A 17,423-nucleotide genomic window follows, 5' to 3' on the forward strand; every position below is an offset into this window, starting at 1 on the left:
AAAAAAATTAGGAAGTAGTTGATGGGGAGGCAGAGGGAGTTGTGAAGCTTAAACCTTAAATGATGAAAACTAACAACAACAACCGTGATGAAATTAATGATATTTGAAATATTTAACATTAATTCTGGTTGTTACTTGGAGTGAAGTCCCAGTTGCTGATCTTCCAGGGTGCTTGCTGATTGCTTGCCTTCCAAGAATGGTAGGTTTCAAATAATCGGGTCAAACGTGTTGATGGAGCATATTGAATGGGTCATCGTTTGCATCAGTGTTTTGACTAAATTACTTTAGACCAATTAGGCGGAGAAACACTTGCATGTCATGACTTCATATTTTATCTCTCTATCTCTGTTTAACTGATTAGGTGAGGCGAGAGAAGAAGAAAGAAAGCGGATATGAGCCCGGGATTCTAAACACATGTTTACCATGGTGAGTGTTATTGGGTTCCAAAAGCACTTGAAGTGCTTCCTGCAAGAATCACCAGTTATGTGCTTCTTGCAGGAATCTCTTAAAGTGCTTTTTCATGATTCACTTGCATTTTTACTAAGAATTGTTTTCAAAAGTACTCTCATCAAGAGCGCTTTCAATCATTTTAAAAGCACTTCCAAACTAGCCATTTATCACTTTAAGCACCAACTCTTGAATGTGGTATACTGCGACTTTAAACACCAACACCAACAATTTCCAACCTAGGTTGGCATGTAACAAAAGATGATTTATTTGCAGTGAAATTGGTAGACACAAAACAATATAGACAAATGTTGGACCTTATTTACCGCCATGAGTACCCAAATCGGCTGCAGCTTTGCTTGCACGAGTCAATACATCTGAAAACCAAAGAGCTCCTTTGGCAAAGTAGCTGCTGTTGAACACAGCGCTTCCTGCTGCCACAGCTGCTTGCCCAGCATACGTAGCAGCCACCACAGCTGCCGTTCCAGTAACGGTTGCAGCTGATTTGGTAATATCTGAAACATGGAACTTCTCGTCCACGGTTTTAACAACTTCCATGCCTGCGTAAATTTTTTCAGTGAGGCCGATTCTGTTGCTGAGCTCGCAAACCTTGGCTGCTGCAGTTGCTGAGAGTTGATGGGACTCATCGAAAGCTTTGGCCTTGGTTAATGCGCCTTTCCCCAAAACATATCCCTTGGCTGCCATTGTTTTGACAACAGTTACTGCTTCTCCAGGAGTAGAGATGAACTCACTCGTGTGATAAGTCTGATAACGTCGTACAAATTTGAGAAATAATGAAGTTTGAATAGAATTTTAAACAGTCTAACAATTTTTCAGAAGCACATGAAAAATTTGTTATGCTAAGCTTGTACTGTGATAAATCTTCAACCAAAACAACAAAGCAGTTAATTTACACGTACCGTTAAGCTAGTGTTGCCTTCGGGGTTGTAAGGACTGTTCCAAGCATCGGATTCATCAGTATAACTTCCCCACCTTGTTATGCATACACATTGATCTACAATCCTAGCTCCCTGAAGTTGGGACGGATGGACAAATCAATGGACAACCAATATCAAATATCTGAGGCATTTTAACACTAAAAGTTTATCCATATGAACACGTAATCGTTTTTGTTAGAATAAAAGTGCACAACCAAACGTCATGCAAGTGCAAGTTCTACCCTACTTTTTATGGACATCTAGAGCTTATGAATCTATGATAGTGATTGCATTTATCGACTGAATAACGAACTTTTTCATTCGAGAAGCATTTGCAGGGTAGAGTGACCACCAACTTACACTGAGTAGTATAGCAGTTTGCAGAGCAAAAGCATCTTTGAATGTCACATATGCGGTACAGGCATATTCACCAGATCTGTTTCCAACAACAAAAGCATTAATCAGATACACATTCATTAAGGAATTTCAGAGGACTTAATTAACTGAGGATTGTGGAAACTAGAACTCGTGCAAACATGACTTCTCAAATTCGATCTTTTGAACCTTGCCTTCTCACTTTTGAAGATTTCTCAACCAACCCTCGTTGGCTGCAGTGATGACTTCTAAACTCGTGGAAATCAAAATTAAACCTTTTATGCTGCCGACTTCAATTTCTTTAACAACTAAGTACTACGTAAGGAAATTGAAGAGGCTTCACATAAGTCATTGTTCCTTTTAACCAATTTCCGAAAACAACCAGCTTCTGACTGATTCAACGAGCTTACAGTGAACAAACCCCACACATAAAACATGACTAGACAACCATTTTCCAGATTCAGTACAAAAAATGGGATCATTCTCAATAATTAGAAGCAGGGAAAGATGAATTCTACCTGATGATTTCAACATGCTCAACTGCACCGCAGTGACTGAAAAAATTGTAAACATCCTCCTCTGTAGCTTTAGAGGACAAGCTTGTAACTTCAGCAGTGTATCCACCCGGGTACATTTTCCCGAAAAATCACTAGAAGAAAAAACTGGACTGAGAGAACCTAGGAAAATGAGAGGATAACGAAAACCAGCTCATACAACGAAAAAGCTGGTTTTCGTTCAAGTTGAAATGCCGTTGCAAGTCCAAGTTGTATCAGCTGTTTTTGAAATGAACATCAAAAAATCATTTCGGTCATTTAACTTGGACTCGCAACAGCATTTCACAGCAAGGTTTCAGCTTTCTTTGCATAGAATTCCTCAATGGAGGAACAAACAAAGTGGATAAGAAAATTTTCAGAAACAGATAGAAGGCATTGTCATGTTTCAATCCATATGCCATGTGATGAGTATCTATACCCTTAAGTGGTCCCTACATAACTAACATAATTTTATAGGAAGAACAAGAAAAAAATTGAATGCTTCTAACGTCTAGTGAAATCCAAGAGTTTTACAATGAGAACTTGATTACTCAAAAATTAAAGTTAAAAACTTAAATCCGTCAATGCCATCACCGTGTGGTGTTACTAATTCACGTGGCAGTGCAAAAGTTACTATGTAAATGCATCATCAAGTAATGCAGCAGTAATAAGCATAATTACTGATTATAATTCTGGAAGAAATAAAGAAAGAGGGTAATCCTCCGGACCATCACAGAAAGTCAATTCCTAAGGAACCAATGTCAACTTGCATTACAGAATCAAAGCAAGTCAAAGAATGATTAGTGGGAAAAGTGATAAACTTTGCTCTGATTGATTGCCGAGATGATTCTTGTAATGATAATTCGGAAAATTAATGAACTGAAAAAGCCAGATAGAAAAGCTCATGAATTTGATAATTATTGCAGTTTACGTACCAGTTCTTGAATCTTGATGCGAGTTGCAGTAGCACTGTGAGAGGCTCCAGCGAAGAAGCAGTGGAGCGTGGCGTTTGATTGCCGTTGGAGGAGCGTAGGCTTATCCTTTTATGCCGCCGTCGGAGATTTTTATGATCCGATTGGCGGGGAATGATCTAGTTTTCTGTTAGGATAGAACCATTTAATCTGACTATAGATCCAACTTAAATTTTAAACGTGAATTGTCATTTCTATCCCGTGGGATAATTACTATCAACTACAAGATAAAATTAACAGTAAGACTAGAATTTATCAATAAATTTATATTCAATAATCAAACCCTTACCATCATTGATTATACAATCTGTCTAACTTCCTATTTTAGCTAAAACTCTGAGACGTTGTCTATAGAGGAAAAAAAAAGTTCCTTTTGCCAGATGAATGATGATTTTGAAGTTTTGGATCCATTAAGGTATGAGGATCGATTTATGACAGTTTTGGATCCTCCAAATAAGATATGAATCGAGGTATGGATCTTCCAAAACCAAGGTCATTTTGCAGTACGATCACTGAACTCTTTAACATCTTCCCACTGACGAAAACAGTTTCGAGAGGCCTAGCAATCCATTGTGCTGCATGAATTGGCTGTGTAAAAGATCATATCTATGCAAATATTTGAACCATTTCAGTCATTACACGTTGCTTTGGATAGTCTTAATTTGTGGAAGTCAACTTAATTATCACTCCTTTTGCAGTTCATGACAAAATGTACAACTACGAGTGTAAGACACTGAGAACACACTTCTTCACAGTCTGCATTCCCCTTCTGTTCTTCACTGGCTAACTCGCTTCAGTGGAAGAACCAGCAACCCTATATACAAAAACCCACTATGGAATTCAGATTGTTGCAATTTCCTTATTTGTTAGTGATAAGCTCATATTTATATATATTTTATATCAAATTCACTTGTCTTTTCTTAGTTAGTTCCTTATATTTTTGAGTTATTTACCTTGTTTTTTGTGTTTTGTAGGATTTGTCAAGTAAAGAAAAGAAAAATAACACAAGTGGAATGTTAAGTAATAAATTCGTCAAAACTGCCTGTGCAGGTCAGCTGACTTTGGAAGCAAGTTGCGGACATCTCAGAATGAATTAGAGAATGAGCCTTATATGCTTGGAAAGCTACGGATGTCTATTTTCTGGAGCATTTTACGGATTGTTAATATCATTTTTCTAGAAAAAGTTATGGCCGTTCAAACACTGAAAGGTTCCTAGGAGGCTGAGCAGTTTGTAACTGACAAAGAAGCATTGAAAGCAATAAATCCCATAAAACTAACAGCGAAAACTGATGCAGCCAAGAACAAGCCAGCTAACACCTATTCAAATATCAGAGGAAATGAAAAATTAAGTGAGAGTAATGGGCATAAAGGCTGCCCAAAGAGTTACAATTGTTTTGGCATTTCCTCCCACTTATTGTCATCACTAAATGGCTGTTAGTGGGGTGAGTTATGGAGAAAAAACTGTGGCAGCAGAAAAGAAGAAAATACCTACAGGTTGCAGCAAAAAAGGGGGAGAAAAAGTGTGAAAAAAAGATAGAAAAAAAAAGAAGCAAAGCAAGGGAAAAAGGCAAGGCTGCTGCGTTGGGGAAGGAAGGAAAGGAAGGAGGAAATCTTGGCATTCTCTTCTCTGGGTTTTATCTTCTCAAACTCATGTCTTTCTTTTGGTTTAATTTGAGAATTATGTGTAACTAATTTTTAGTAGTTAGGGGCTGTTTTGAAGCCCCTAATATGATTGCAAGTTTGTTATGACATTTCGTTTGAATTACTTTTACGAATGGATGAAAATTGGTTCACTACTTGTCTCATTGATGAATTCTTTATGTGTTTTCTATGGATGCATACTTAGTAAGCATATCTAGGATTCTAATGCTATGAATATGTGTGTGCCTGCCCTTGTCGAATGAGGACCTACATATGTTCTAGAGTAGTACTTGTTAATTACGATTCACATGTGAATCAATTTCTAGGATAAGTAAGACAACACTAGTACTTACGATGCCTTGTGATGACTCAAACTCTTTTCGTTCTTAATGATTTCTACTTGTTAAATCTATGAACACACCATTCGAGATTGCATGTTAGAGACTAAGTTAAGTTGAAAACGCCATTCTCTTAACATACTACATAAGAAAGAGTAATAGGTTGAGTTCTAACATTAAGCCAACTTGAGCATCTTCATCCAAAAATGAAAGGAATTTGAATGAAACATAACATGTTTGCATGATTATTTGGTGGTGGATAGCAATTCCCCTAACTCGTTTTTCTTAATTTGTGAACTACTTAAAAATCTGTCTCTGTCTTGTTTTTGTTCGATTTAATTTAAATATCAAATCAACTCCAAAAATCCCAAAAATTTGTGTGAGTGTAGCTCTGTGTGTCTAGTATCTACATATAAAATTTCGTAGACTTTAGATAAGTGTAAGTCGTTCTAATAATTATTTTTCGGTGGCTGGTCAGTAGGGACAGCAGCCCAGTTTTTGTGACATTTTAAGTAGTTAGATAAAACAATCTTCTGCGGGAAAAACCCTTATTTTCATATGCTACAATTGACAAATATTATTGTTAATAAGGAAAATTAATAGGACATTTGTGTGCTACTTTGTGGTGTGCTTTTAATCCTATCAAATTTTTGGCGTCGTGTCGCCGGGGATTGTTATTTCTAATTACTTATTTTTTATTGTTTTCTTTTCTTGTCTAATTAGTGTTTTTGTTTTTGTTTTTGTTTTTATTTCAGGTACTCTTCGTAGTATATGCGTACTCGAAGGTCCAAGAGCATTGATCTAGCTTCCTACGATCCTGAGGTTGAACGAACATTTCGAAAGCTTCGAGGAACAATCAAGCAGAAGCGTGCATCGGTGTCTTTACCACCATCTTCTCCACCACATTTGAGTTCGGAAGAGGAGGAAGAACCACAAGAAGGCATGGCTGATAACCGGACTTTGAGGGAGTTGGCAACGCCTAATACGGATCAACAACCATTGTGCATCACATATCCAAATGCAGGAGGAGGATTTGAGCTTAAGTCCGGCATGATTCACTACTTGCCTAAGTTCCATGGCTTCTCAACAGAGGATGCCAACAAGCATCTCATGGAGTTTCATGTGGTATGCTCGGGAATGAGACCAGCCAATGTGGATGAGGAGCAAGTCAAGTTGAGGGCATTCCCATTTACATTAGAAGCTAAGGCAAAGGAGTGGCTTTACAATTTACCTCCAGGATCAATGAACACATGGAACCAGGTGAAGCAAGCATTCTTGGAGCAATATTTTCCGGCCACAAAAGCTGCAAGCATAAGGAAAGACATATGTGCAATCCGACAACAACATGGAGAGCCCTTTGGAGATTACTATGAGCGATTCACACATTTGGTTGCATCTTGTCCTAATCATCAAATTTCAGAGCATCTTTTAATACAATATTTTTATGAAGGATTGTGTGGTACTGATTGTGTAATGCTTGATGCAGCAAGTGGAGGAGCATTCATGGACAAGACACCAACAAATGCTAAGGCATTATTAAAGAACATTGCTGGCAACACACGACAATTTGGAGGGAGAGATGAGCTACCTCTTAAGAAAGTTAATGAGGTAAGTGCTAACTCTAGTATTGAATTACAATTAGCTAACTTGACTAATCTTGTGCAACAGGTTATGGTGGCTCCAAAACAGGTGTGCGGTGTTTGTTCAATAATGGGACATGCCACCGATATGTGCCCTTCGTTAATGGATCAAGGTGGTCTTGAGCAAGCTAATGCGTTAGGAGGGTTTCAGGGGCAACAAAGACAAAAGTATGATCCATACTCCAACAACTATAACGCAGGGTGGCGCGATCATCCACATTTAAAGTGGAACAATCAAGACAACGGACAACAATCTGTTCCCAACAACTATAACCGTCCACCTGGCTTCTTTCAAGCAAGACCGCAGGCACCGTTTCAGCCTCAACAACAACAAGCTCCAAGTAAGTCTCTTGAGGATTTAATTGCTTCTTTAGCTAACTCTACTCAATCTGATCAACAGAAAACAGACAAAGCAATTGAAAACCTTGAGCGCCAAATGAGTCAGTTAGCAAGTTTGATGGGGCAACAACATCAACCAGGAAGGTTGCCTAGCCAAACCGTGGTGAATCCAAATGCGGAGCAGATGAATGTTGTGACTTTAAGGAGTGGAAAAGAAGTTTTTGAGCAGCCAAGGATGCAAAAGAGGACTAGAAAAGATACAAATGAGCAAGGGGAGCAACAAACCAAAAATCTTGAGCAAGATGAGGCTTCAACAGAAACTGAAAAGTCTCATAAAGATGCATAATTAAACAAAAAAGATTCTGATAAGGTAAGTAAAGAAGTTCAAAATTCATTTAACTCATGTGTCCCTATTCCTTTTCCTCGTAGGTTTATGAAGTCTAAGAAGGAGCAAACTGATAAGGAAATTTTGGATACTTTCCGACAAGTCCAAGTGAACTTACCTCTTTTAGATGCCATAAAACAAGTGCCCAAGTATGCAAAGTTCCTTAAAGAGCTTTGTACGAACAAGAGAAGATTCAATGATCAAGAAACTGTGGCATTAAGCGAGGAAGTATCAGCTGTTTTGCAGAGAAAGCTACCACCGAAGTTGAAGGATGCCGGTAACTTTACCATTCCATGTGTAATTGGAGGGAAAGAGTTTGGAAGAGCATTGTGCGATCTGGGGGCATCCATCAATCTGATGCCATATTCAGTGTACGAATCACTAAACCTTGGAGACTTGAAGGAAACAAAGGTAGTAATCCAGTTGGCAGATCGTTCAAATAGATATCCCAAAGGCCTATTGGAGGATGTACTTGTGCAAGTGAATGAACTTATTTTTCCCGCTGATTTTTTTGTTCTTGAGATGGAACATGACCCTATGCCTACTGCACTTCCTCTTATATTGGGAAGACCATTCCTTAGAACGGCGCGTACGAAGATTGATGTCTACGATGGTACTTTAACCATGGAAATTGATGGAGAAAGCGTCAAGTTCAAAATCTTCAATGCTATGAGGTACCCTAGTGATTTTGAATCTTGTTTGTCTATTGATGCGTTTGATTATTTTGTGCAGGATTGTTTTAATGAAGGTGTAGGACAAGACAATTTACAGAAGGCGTTAGTGCATAGCATTACACATGGAAAACTTAATTATTCCGAGCACATTGAAGAAGAATTAATCCAGACAGTGGCAGCCCTTGAGTTTCTTTCACCAATTCATGGTAAGTTTTCTTCCCATTTTATTTCTCTTCCTACTTCTAACGAAAAAATTCTTCCTTCTGTGATTCAGGCACCCAAATTGGAGCTTAAACCGATTCCTGAAAATTTGAAGTATGCATTTTTGGGAGAGGATGAAACATTACCGGTCATCATATCATCACAACTCACAGCAGAAGAAGGGGAGAAACTGATCCGGGTACTGAAGGATCACAAAACTGCCATAGCTTGGAGCATTGCAGTTATCAAAGGCATAAATCCAGCTACATGTATGCATAGGATTCTGCTGGAGGAAGGTGCAAAACCTACAAGGGAAGCTCAACGCTGTTTGAACCCACTCATGATGGAGGTCGTCAAGAAAGAGGTTATCAAGCTTCTTGATGTTGGCATCATATATCCTATCTCGGACAGCAAGTGGGTGAGCCCTGTTCAAGTAGTTCCGAAGCGATCCGGAGTCACAGTTGTTAAGAATGAAGCTAGTGAGCTAGTGCCTACACGTGTGCAAAATAGTTGGAGAGTCTGTACAGACTACCGGAAGATAAATAGCACCACACGCAAGGATCACTTTCCAGTTCCATTCATTGATCAAATGTTAGAAAGGTTAGCTGGTCATTCTCATTATTGCTTTCTTGATGGCTATTCTGGATATAATCAAATTGCAGTTGCTCCGGAGGATCAAGAAAAGACGACTTTCACATGTCCATTTTGCACATTTGCATACCGGAGGATGCCGTTTGGACTTTGCAACGCCCCCGCCACATTTCAAAGGTGTATGGTAAGTATCTTTTCTGATATGATTGAGAAAATAATTGAAGTGTTCATGGATGATTTTTCAGTTTATGGTGATTCTTTTGATACATGTCTACATAATTTGTCCTTAGTTTTAAAACGTTGTCAAGAAACTAATCTGGTCTTAAATTGGGAAAAATGTCATTTCATGGTTTCACATGGATTAGTTTTAGGGCATATCATATCTGAAAATGGAATTGAAGTTGATAAATCTAAAGTAGAAATTGTTAGTTCTTTACCTCTCCCTACTACTGTCAGGGAGGTTCGTTCTTTTCTTGGACATGCAGGTTTCTATCGTAGGTTTATGAAAGACTTCTCAATGATTTCTAGACCCTTGTGCCGTTTGCTTCAAAAGGATGTAATATTTGATATGAATGAAGAGTGTGTGGTAGCATTCAACAAACTTAAGGAGTTGTTATCCACGGCTCCTGTGATCATGCCACCAGATTGGAGTTTACCTTTTGAGTTAATGTGCGATGCTTCAGATTATGCTGTCGGTGCAGTTCTAGGACAACGTGTCAACAAAGTGCCACATGTCATCTATTATGCATCACGAACACTCAATGATGCACAGTTGAATTATTCAACAACAGAGAAGGAGCTTCTAGCTGTTGTATTTGCTTTAGAAAAATTTAGATCTTATCTAATTGGAACTAAAGTTATTGTGTTTTCTGACCATGCAGCTTTGAAGTATTTACTCACAAAAAAAGATGCAAAACCGCGACTCATTCGATGGATACTTCTGCTTCAAGAGTTTGACTTGGAGATCAAGGATAAGAAAGGGAGTGAGAATGTTGTAGCAGATCATCTTAGCAGACTTGTGCACTCAAACATAGAGGAAGATTTCATCCCTTTACGTGAGAGTTTTCCGGATGAGCAATTGTTTTCATTAAAGGTTACTGACCCTTGGTATGCAGATATTATCAATTACAAGGTCACCAAAAAGATTCCGGATGATTTTACACGTGCTCAGAAAGATAAGCTTGTCAAAACCGCCAAATACTACGAGTGGGATGATCCTTATTTGTGGAAATATTGCCCTGATCAATTGATTAGAAGGTGTGTCCCTGAATCTGAGTTTAAATCTATTCTAACTTTTTGTCATTCTTATGCATGTGGTGGCCATTTTGGAGCAAAAAGGACTGCCCTTAAGGTGTTAGAGAGTGGTTTTTATTGGCCTAGTTTGTTTAAGGATGCGTACGAGTTTTGTGCAACATGTGATCGTTGTCAACGAACAGGTAACTTAGGCCCAAGAAATCAAATGCCACAAACCCCTATTTTGATTGTTGAGATCTTTGATGTATGGGGCATTGATTTCATGGGACCTTTTCCATCTTCAAATGGTTTTCCTTACATTTTATTGGCTGTGGATTATGTTTCTAAATGGGTGGAAGCGAAAGCTACCAAAACTAATGATTCAAAAATTGTTTCAAATTTTATTAAGGCTAACATCTTTGCAAGATTTGGGACACCTAGAGCAATCATTAGCGATGGAGGGAGTCACTTTTGCAATAGAACATTTGAAGCGTTGCTTAGGAAGTACAATGTCACACATAAGGTGTCTACACCTTATCATCCGCAAACTAGTGGTCAAGCAGAAGTATCAAACCGTGAGGTAAAGCAAATTTTGGAGAAAACTGTGAGTCCTAGTAGGAAGGATTGGAGCATGCGCTTGAACGATGCATTGTGGGCTTATAGGACTGCTTATAAGACTCCTATTGGAATGTCCCCATTTCGATTAGTTTATGGGAAACCATGCCGTCTTCCAGTAGAATTAGAACACAAAGCTTATTGGGCTATCAAAGCCTACAACATGGATATGAGTGTTGCCGGACAGCAGAGGAAGCTTCAATTGAATGAGTTAGATGAAATTCGGAATGATGTATACGAGTCTAGTCGAATATACAAGGAGAAATCAAAGGCATTTCATGACAAGATGATATCAAGGAAGAGCTTTGCCATTGGACAGAAAGTTCTTCTATTTAATTCTCGCCTTCGGTTATTTCCAGGTAAGCTTCGTTCTCGATGGGTTGGTCCATTTGTTATAACTAATATTTTTCCTCATGGTGCAGTGGAAATCCAAAGTGCAAAGACCAGAAACCTGTTCAAAGTGAATGGACATAGACTCAAACCATATTACGAGTCTTTTGCGGAGCATGATGTGGAGGTTGTACCCCTCCAAGAACCAGCTTCCCTTGAATGATTACTCTTGGTACCGTCCGGCTGAGGACGTAAAAGCAAGCGCTTATTGGGAGGCAACCCAATATTTCTATTCATTATCTTTTTATGTCATTTTCAATTTTTCGTTTGTTTTGTTTTCTGAGTTTTCATGCGTGCTAAGCTGAAGTATTTCTTTTCTTTGTAGGAATCTTAGGTTATGTCCACCCTTGGAGTTGATTGCAGAATTGAAGTTTGGGGGTCATCACTTGATTTTATTGCAAATTGGGGAAGTTTTCAGTCCAAATGCTTTATTTTGTTTCTTACTATTTTATTTCATTTTTATTTTTTATTTTATGCATTATTGTGTTTTATGACATTGGGGACAATGTCCAGTTTAAGTTTGGGAGTAAAGATTGAAAAAATGACCAAATTGAAAATTTTCGTCCCTTTGACTAAGAACTGGTTTAATTTGTTTCCTTGTTGTTTTTTTTTTTTTTTGTTTTCTTAATTAGTTTTGTTGACTCTTAAAAAAAAATAAAATAAAATAAAAAAGAGAAAATTTTGAAAATATGAAAAATCCAAAAATAGTCTTATTTTATTTATTGTTTTGAATTAGATTTTTATTAGTTTCCCGACCCAATGATATAATTGGATTGAATTTGGAGCATGGTGATCAAGAACTTAGTAAGCATGTATTGTGTGAAGTTCCTTATTCTCTTGTTAGCTTTGTACATGTTTAATCATCTTTGAAAAACCAAAAGCACATAGCCTTATTGATGTGAAACTAAAGCATGATTTAAAGCTTCATATGTGAACATAGTGACCATATACAACCTATGTGAGTTTTTGAGCCTATTGAAAGTGTGTGCATTTTTCATACACTCCTATTCTTTCATGTGTGATGAACTTATGTGACTTACATCTCTAGAACTTGCATAACGATCTTTCGAAATGTTTGTCATTGATTGCATGAACTTGAAAATGATAGAGGCATTAGGTTTATCACCATGGCCCAAATAAACATGTTTCCTAAAGAAAAATGATATCATTAGATTGCCAATTTGAGCCTATATGTTAAGCCTTTTAATTCTTATCACCAGATATGTCTGCCCTTATACCTTAAACATTTTTCCTTACCCTTTCCAAGCTAGCTAGTGAGCAATGTGAGATTGTCTTATGAGAAATGTTTGTGAAGTACTTTGAAAGAGTTTGGCAAAAGAATAAGTGTGGGGGTATTTCATGTTTGTATTTAGTTATGTGCGAAAATTGGTTCAAAAAAAAAAAAAAAAAAAAAAAAAGAGAAGAAAAAAAAGGAGAAGAAAAATTTTTGTATACAAAGCAAATAAAAAGTTTAGGGGTGTGATTGGAGGTATTAGTAGAGTGGTTGGAGAGCTTGAGTTCTTATAAATCTCAACAAGAGAATTGCTTGCAATGTAGCTTGGAACTTGTGTTTACCTATCCTTTCATTTCTATAACCCCCTCCCTAAGCCTCATTACAACCAATAAAAGTCCTCTTGATTTTAGTTTTGCAATTATGATTGTGGAGATGAGATCTTTATGCAAGCTTATGGTAGATCTTTCACATTTGATTCTTTGAGCGAAACACGTTAAACTAAACATATGTGTGATTGAGTGTATGTCCCGTGAGAAGGTCACTAGTTTGCATGTAGTGTTTTAAAACAAAACTTGAAATTGCATTAGCATGGCTATTACACACACTACACTTCAAGGATGATTAAAAGGTCGCTGTTAACATTTGAATAAGGAAGATGAGCTTGGATTAGCTTGCTTGGTGCTAGCTAAGGTTCTTGATGATTTGTTTTCTTGAATGAAATTCTATGAGGGTGACATAGTGGGGAGCTAATGTTTTTCATGTTGCTACTTTTTCATGTTTTCTTTGTTTTGCTCGAGGACTAGCAAAAGCCAAGTGTGGGGGTATTTGATAAGCTCATATTTATATATATTTTATATCAAATTCACTTGTCTTTTCTTAGTTAGTTCCTTATATTTTTGAGTTATTTACCTTGTTTTTGTGTTTTGTAGGATTTGTCAAGTAAAGAAAAGAAAAATAACACAAGTGGAATGTTAAGTAATAAATTCGTCAAAACTGCCTGTGCAGGTCAGCTGACTTTGGAAGCAAGTTGCGGACAGCTCAGAATGAATTAGAGAATGAGCCTTATATGCTTGGAAAGCTACGGATGTCTATTTTCTGGAGCATTTTACGGATTGTTAATATCATTTTTCTAGAAAAAGTTATGGCCGTTCAAACACTGAAAGGTTCCTAGGAGGCTGAGCAGTTTGTAACTGACAAAGAAGCATTGAAAGCAATAAATCCCATAAAACTAACAGCGAAAACTGATGCAGCCAAGAACAAGCTAGCTAACACCTATTCAAATATCAGAGGAAATGAAAAATTAAGTGAGAGTAATGGGCATAAAGGCTGCCCAAAGAGTTACAATTGTTTTGGCATTTCCTCCCACTTATTGTCATCACTAAATGGCTGTTAGTGGGGTGAGTTATGGAGAAAAAACTGTGGCAGCAGAAAAGAAAAAAATACCTACAGGTTGCAGCAAAAAAGGGGGAGAAAAAGTGTGAAAAAAAGATAGAAAAAAAAAGAAGCAAAGCAAGGGAAAAAGACAAGGCTGCTGCGTTGGGGAAGGAAGGAAAGGAAGGAGGAAATCTTGGCATTCTCTTCTCTGGGTTTTATCTTCTCAAACTCATGTCTTTCTTTTGGTTTAATTTGAGAATTATGTGTAACTAATTTTTAGTAGTTAGGGGCTGTTTTGAAGCCCCTAATATGATTGCAAGTTTGTTATGACATTTCGTTTGAATTACTTTTACGAATGGATGAAAATTGGTTCACTACTTGTCTCATTGATGAATTCTTTATGTGTTTTCTATGGATGCATACTTAGTAAGCATATCTAGGATTCTAATGCTATGAATATGTGTGTGCCTGCCCTTGTCGAATGAGGACCTACATATGTTCTAGAGTAGTACTTGTTAATTGCGATTCACATGTGAATCAATTTCTAGGATAAGTAAGACAACACTAGTACTTACGATGCCTTGTGATGACTCAAACTCTTTTCGTTCTTAATGATTTCTACTTGTTAAATCTATGAACACACCATTCGAGATTGCATGTTAGGGACTAAGTTAAGTTGAAAACGCCATTCTCTTAACATACTACATAAGAAAGAGTAATAGGTTGAGTTCTAACATTGAGCCAACTTGAGCATCTTCATCCAAAAATGAAAGGAATTTGAATGAAACATAACATGTTTGCATGATTATTTGGTGGTGGATAGCAATTCCCCTAACTCGTTTTTCTTAATTTGTGAACTACTTAAAAATCTGTCTCTGTCTTGTTTTTGTTCGATTTAATTTAAATATCAAATCAACTCCAAAAATCCCAAAATTTGTGTGAGTGTAGCTCTGTGTGTCTAGTATCTACATATAAAATTTCGTAGACTTTAGATAAGTGTAAGTCGTTCTAATAATTATTTTTCGGTGGCTGGTCAGTAGGGACAGCAGCCCAGTTTTTGTGACATTTTAAGTAGTTAGATAAAACAATCTTCTGCGGGAAAAACCCTTATTTTCATATGCTACAATTGACAAATATTATTGTTAATAAGGAAAATTAATAGGACATTTGTGTGCTACTTTGTGGTGTGCTTTTAATCCTATCAGTTAGGATTCAAGGATTCTCCATAAATCTCTTCAAACACTATTTAATTGGAAAACGATAATGTTTAGCAAACTAAGAAAATATTAATGCCTTGTTCACTCTCCCATACGTGGGCATACCTTTAACCTTCATTTTTTTTATTAGACCATCTCCAATGGTAACCTAAAACCTAAAAATATTTAGCCCAGAAAATTTAGGTTTTAGCCCAGAAACAGTTTTTCTGCTTCAATCCTTCTGACATAAAATTTTAGCCCGAGATTATCAAAGAATGAATTAAGGCTATTTTTTTTAAATTAACTTTAAAAAAAAAATTATGTAGACTATCCTAAATTAATTATATGAACATTTTAACCTAAAAATATTTAACTTCCCATAAATTTTGAAAAATCACTGAATCAATACATGAAAATCATGATAAACCACATAAATTTAATACAAACGACATTTAATAAACCACATAAACTTAATACAAATGACAATTAATAAACCACATAAACTTAATACAATTGAAAACTCATAAACTTAATAATGATATCCACCATCTTGACTTGGTGATGGACTTGGGTGATAGTCTTGAAATGAATCATTATCTTGAAATATACTCCTTGTGGCATTCCTTTGTAAAATGTCATTTTGCTTACCACATAAGTATTTCTTCCTCTCTGGAGTGTATTTGTCGAGGTCCTCCATCATCAAATTAATTTCGAACCTTTCTTGCCCCCTATCCCCTTGTTCCTTCATGGCTAAACGCATTTGGGCCGATTCTTCTTGCCGAGAGATATGGTTTTCATTCATTCTTACCATTTCACTAGCAAATTGTGCACATATCGAATCTTGGGACTTCCCTTTTCTCTTTGCTTCCTTTAACCCGGGGGCCTTGCAAAAGAAGTAGTTGGGGTCATTTGTTCGACACCTTCATTGTCGGCAAAATTCACACCTTCATTGACATCATTTGGGGGTGGGGCTTCACTATAAAATAATCTTCCACATTGTTGATTCGCATCGGTTCCTCACCTCGGACAATCCTTAAGGATGTTCCAAGCATGATGCAACTTAAAAGCTTGATTTTTTGGTGTAGTTCTTGTCTTGTAAATTGTTATTGCTTTGTCACCCTATGCAACAAATACATAAAAACAATTAGTTGCAAAATACTATTATGTACATGACAACTAAAATATCAACAAAGAAACTCACAATTTCTGAGGCGCCCCTTCCACTAGGCATGTCAACCGTGGCTCTCTCCAAGCTTCCCTTCCACAAAGTGCACGCTTTGTTGATAATCTTCCACTGATCATAAACACCACCAAATTCCCTTCGACCAACGTTGGAGTTTTCATGGAACTTATCAATGATTTTACCCTACAAAACCTTTCTATTTTGATTTGTGCCGACGGCACCATCTTCGCTAACAAAAATTCATGCCAAACATAAAGCAATATCTTCATCAAAGGTCCAATTATGACCTCTAACATGCTCTTTTGCCATCTTGAAAAATATGGAAATGAGAAGAAATGGTAGAAAGAAAAATTGGAAGAATTGTAGGAGAAAAGTGAGTTTTGTGTGGATGTTTGAACAAATACATAGGTATTTATAGAGTTTTTGGTTGAATTTTAAGTTAAATAATTTTTTAAAATTATTTTAGCCATTGGATTTAAATTTGGACCATCAGATTTTTTTTGTATCGTTAGATTTGATTATATTCAATATAAGCCGTTGGATTCAATAAATATATAAATATAAAACTAAAAAAAAGAAAAATTTGAACCTGGACCGTTGGATTAACCAACGGCCCATTTAAATGAAGTCATTGGATGAAGAAAAGTAGCCCAACGACTACTTGATTGTCTGACACAGGGGGAACAACCCCACATGGGTTGGTACACAAATCTAAAAGAGCCTAGCGCGTGCAACGCGTATGTCACATCCCGACCCGGGGCGCACCACTTCCCGGGCCCGCTCCACCACCGTAGCACGATATTGTCCGCTTTGGGCCCCGACCACGTCCTCACGGTTTTGTTTTTGAGAACTCACACGAGAACTTCCCGATGGGTCCAGCACGCCCTGATCTCGGTTGGGGTGTGTCACGTAGGCGAGTAAGGATTGGGCAGTGGGCTTCACAACCCTGGTTTCAGTCTCAGTTGGTGGGGGCCCATTTTGCTTTATGGCCTAAAATTGGGCCGGTATTTGCCCTCCATTTGGATTTTAGGTTTTAGGTTAATTTTAGGTCATGGGTTGGAGTGGATTTTTTTTTTTTTTGGGGTTGGGGGGGGAGAGGGAAATTTTAGGTTTTAGCTCATCATT

General features: G+C 37.3%; 2 protein-coding genes across 3 annotated transcripts; one reads left to right on the forward strand and one right to left on the reverse strand.

Moving 5' to 3' along the window:
- Positions 1-587: 587 nt before the first annotated feature.
- Positions 588-3,419, reverse strand: LOC103938739 (binding partner of ACD11 1). 2 transcript variants are annotated; one of them, XM_009348777.3, is made up of 5 exons: positions 3,229-3,419; positions 2,279-2,409; positions 1,746-1,821; positions 1,368-1,478; positions 588-1,212 (listed from the first exon to the last, which is right to left on the reverse strand). In XM_009348777.3, exons 2-5 carry the CDS (start codon positions 2,392-2,394, stop codon positions 766-768), a joined length of 750 nt encoding a protein of 249 aa, XP_009347052.1. In that variant the 5' UTR covers positions 2,395-2,409; positions 3,229-3,419; the 3' UTR covers positions 588-765. The 2 variants fall into 2 exon arrangements, with proteins under 2 accessions (XP_009347052.1, XP_009347050.1); XM_009348775.3 differs by lacking the exon at positions 3,229-3,419 and having other exon boundaries at positions 2,279-3,190.
- A 2,466-nt stretch (positions 3,420-5,885) lies between these two features.
- LOC108866545 lies at positions 5,886-6,860 on the forward strand. Its single transcript, XM_048578966.1, has 2 exons — positions 5,886-6,632; positions 6,730-6,860. The coding sequence occupies exons 1-2, from the start codon at positions 6,015-6,017 to the stop codon at positions 6,781-6,783; spliced, it is 672 nt and encodes a 223-aa protein (XP_048434923.1). The 5' UTR covers positions 5,886-6,014; the 3' UTR covers positions 6,784-6,860.
- The last annotated feature ends 10,563 nt before the right edge of the window (positions 6,861-17,423 follow it).

This window comes from the organism of the source record quoted next, unplaced genomic scaffold, assembly GCF_019419815.1.
Source record: "Pyrus x bretschneideri cultivar Hongxiangsu unplaced genomic scaffold, Pyrus_bretschneideri_v1 Contig13, whole genome shotgun sequence".
NCBI classification, from domain to species: domain Eukaryota; kingdom Viridiplantae; phylum Streptophyta; class Magnoliopsida; order Rosales; family Rosaceae; genus Pyrus; species Pyrus x bretschneideri.

What these genes read in the sequence shown, in the direction of transcription:
- LOC108866545 (XM_048578966.1), top strand. Translation starts at nt 6,015, where the DNA reads ATGCGTACTCGAAGGTCCAAGAGCATTGATCTAGCTTCCTACGATCCT. An exon ending in ATGAGCGATTCACACATTTG is followed by an intron (nt 6,633 to 6,729) that starts GTTGCATCTTGT and finishes TGCTTGATGCAG; the next exon opens with CAAGTGGAGGAGCATTCATG.
- LOC103938739 (XM_009348777.3), bottom strand. Translation starts at nt 2,394, where the DNA reads ATGTACCCGGGTGGATACACTGCTGAAGTTACAAGCTTGTCCTCTAAA. An exon ending in AAACTGCTATACTACTCAGT is followed by an intron (nt 1,479 to 1,745) that starts GTAAGTTGGTGG and finishes TCCCAACTTCAG; the next exon opens with GGAGCTAGGATTGTAGATCA. An exon ending in AAGGCAACACTAGCTTAACG is followed by an intron (nt 1,213 to 1,367) that starts GTACGTGTAAAT and finishes CGACGTTATCAG; the next exon opens with ACTTATCACACGAGTGAGTT.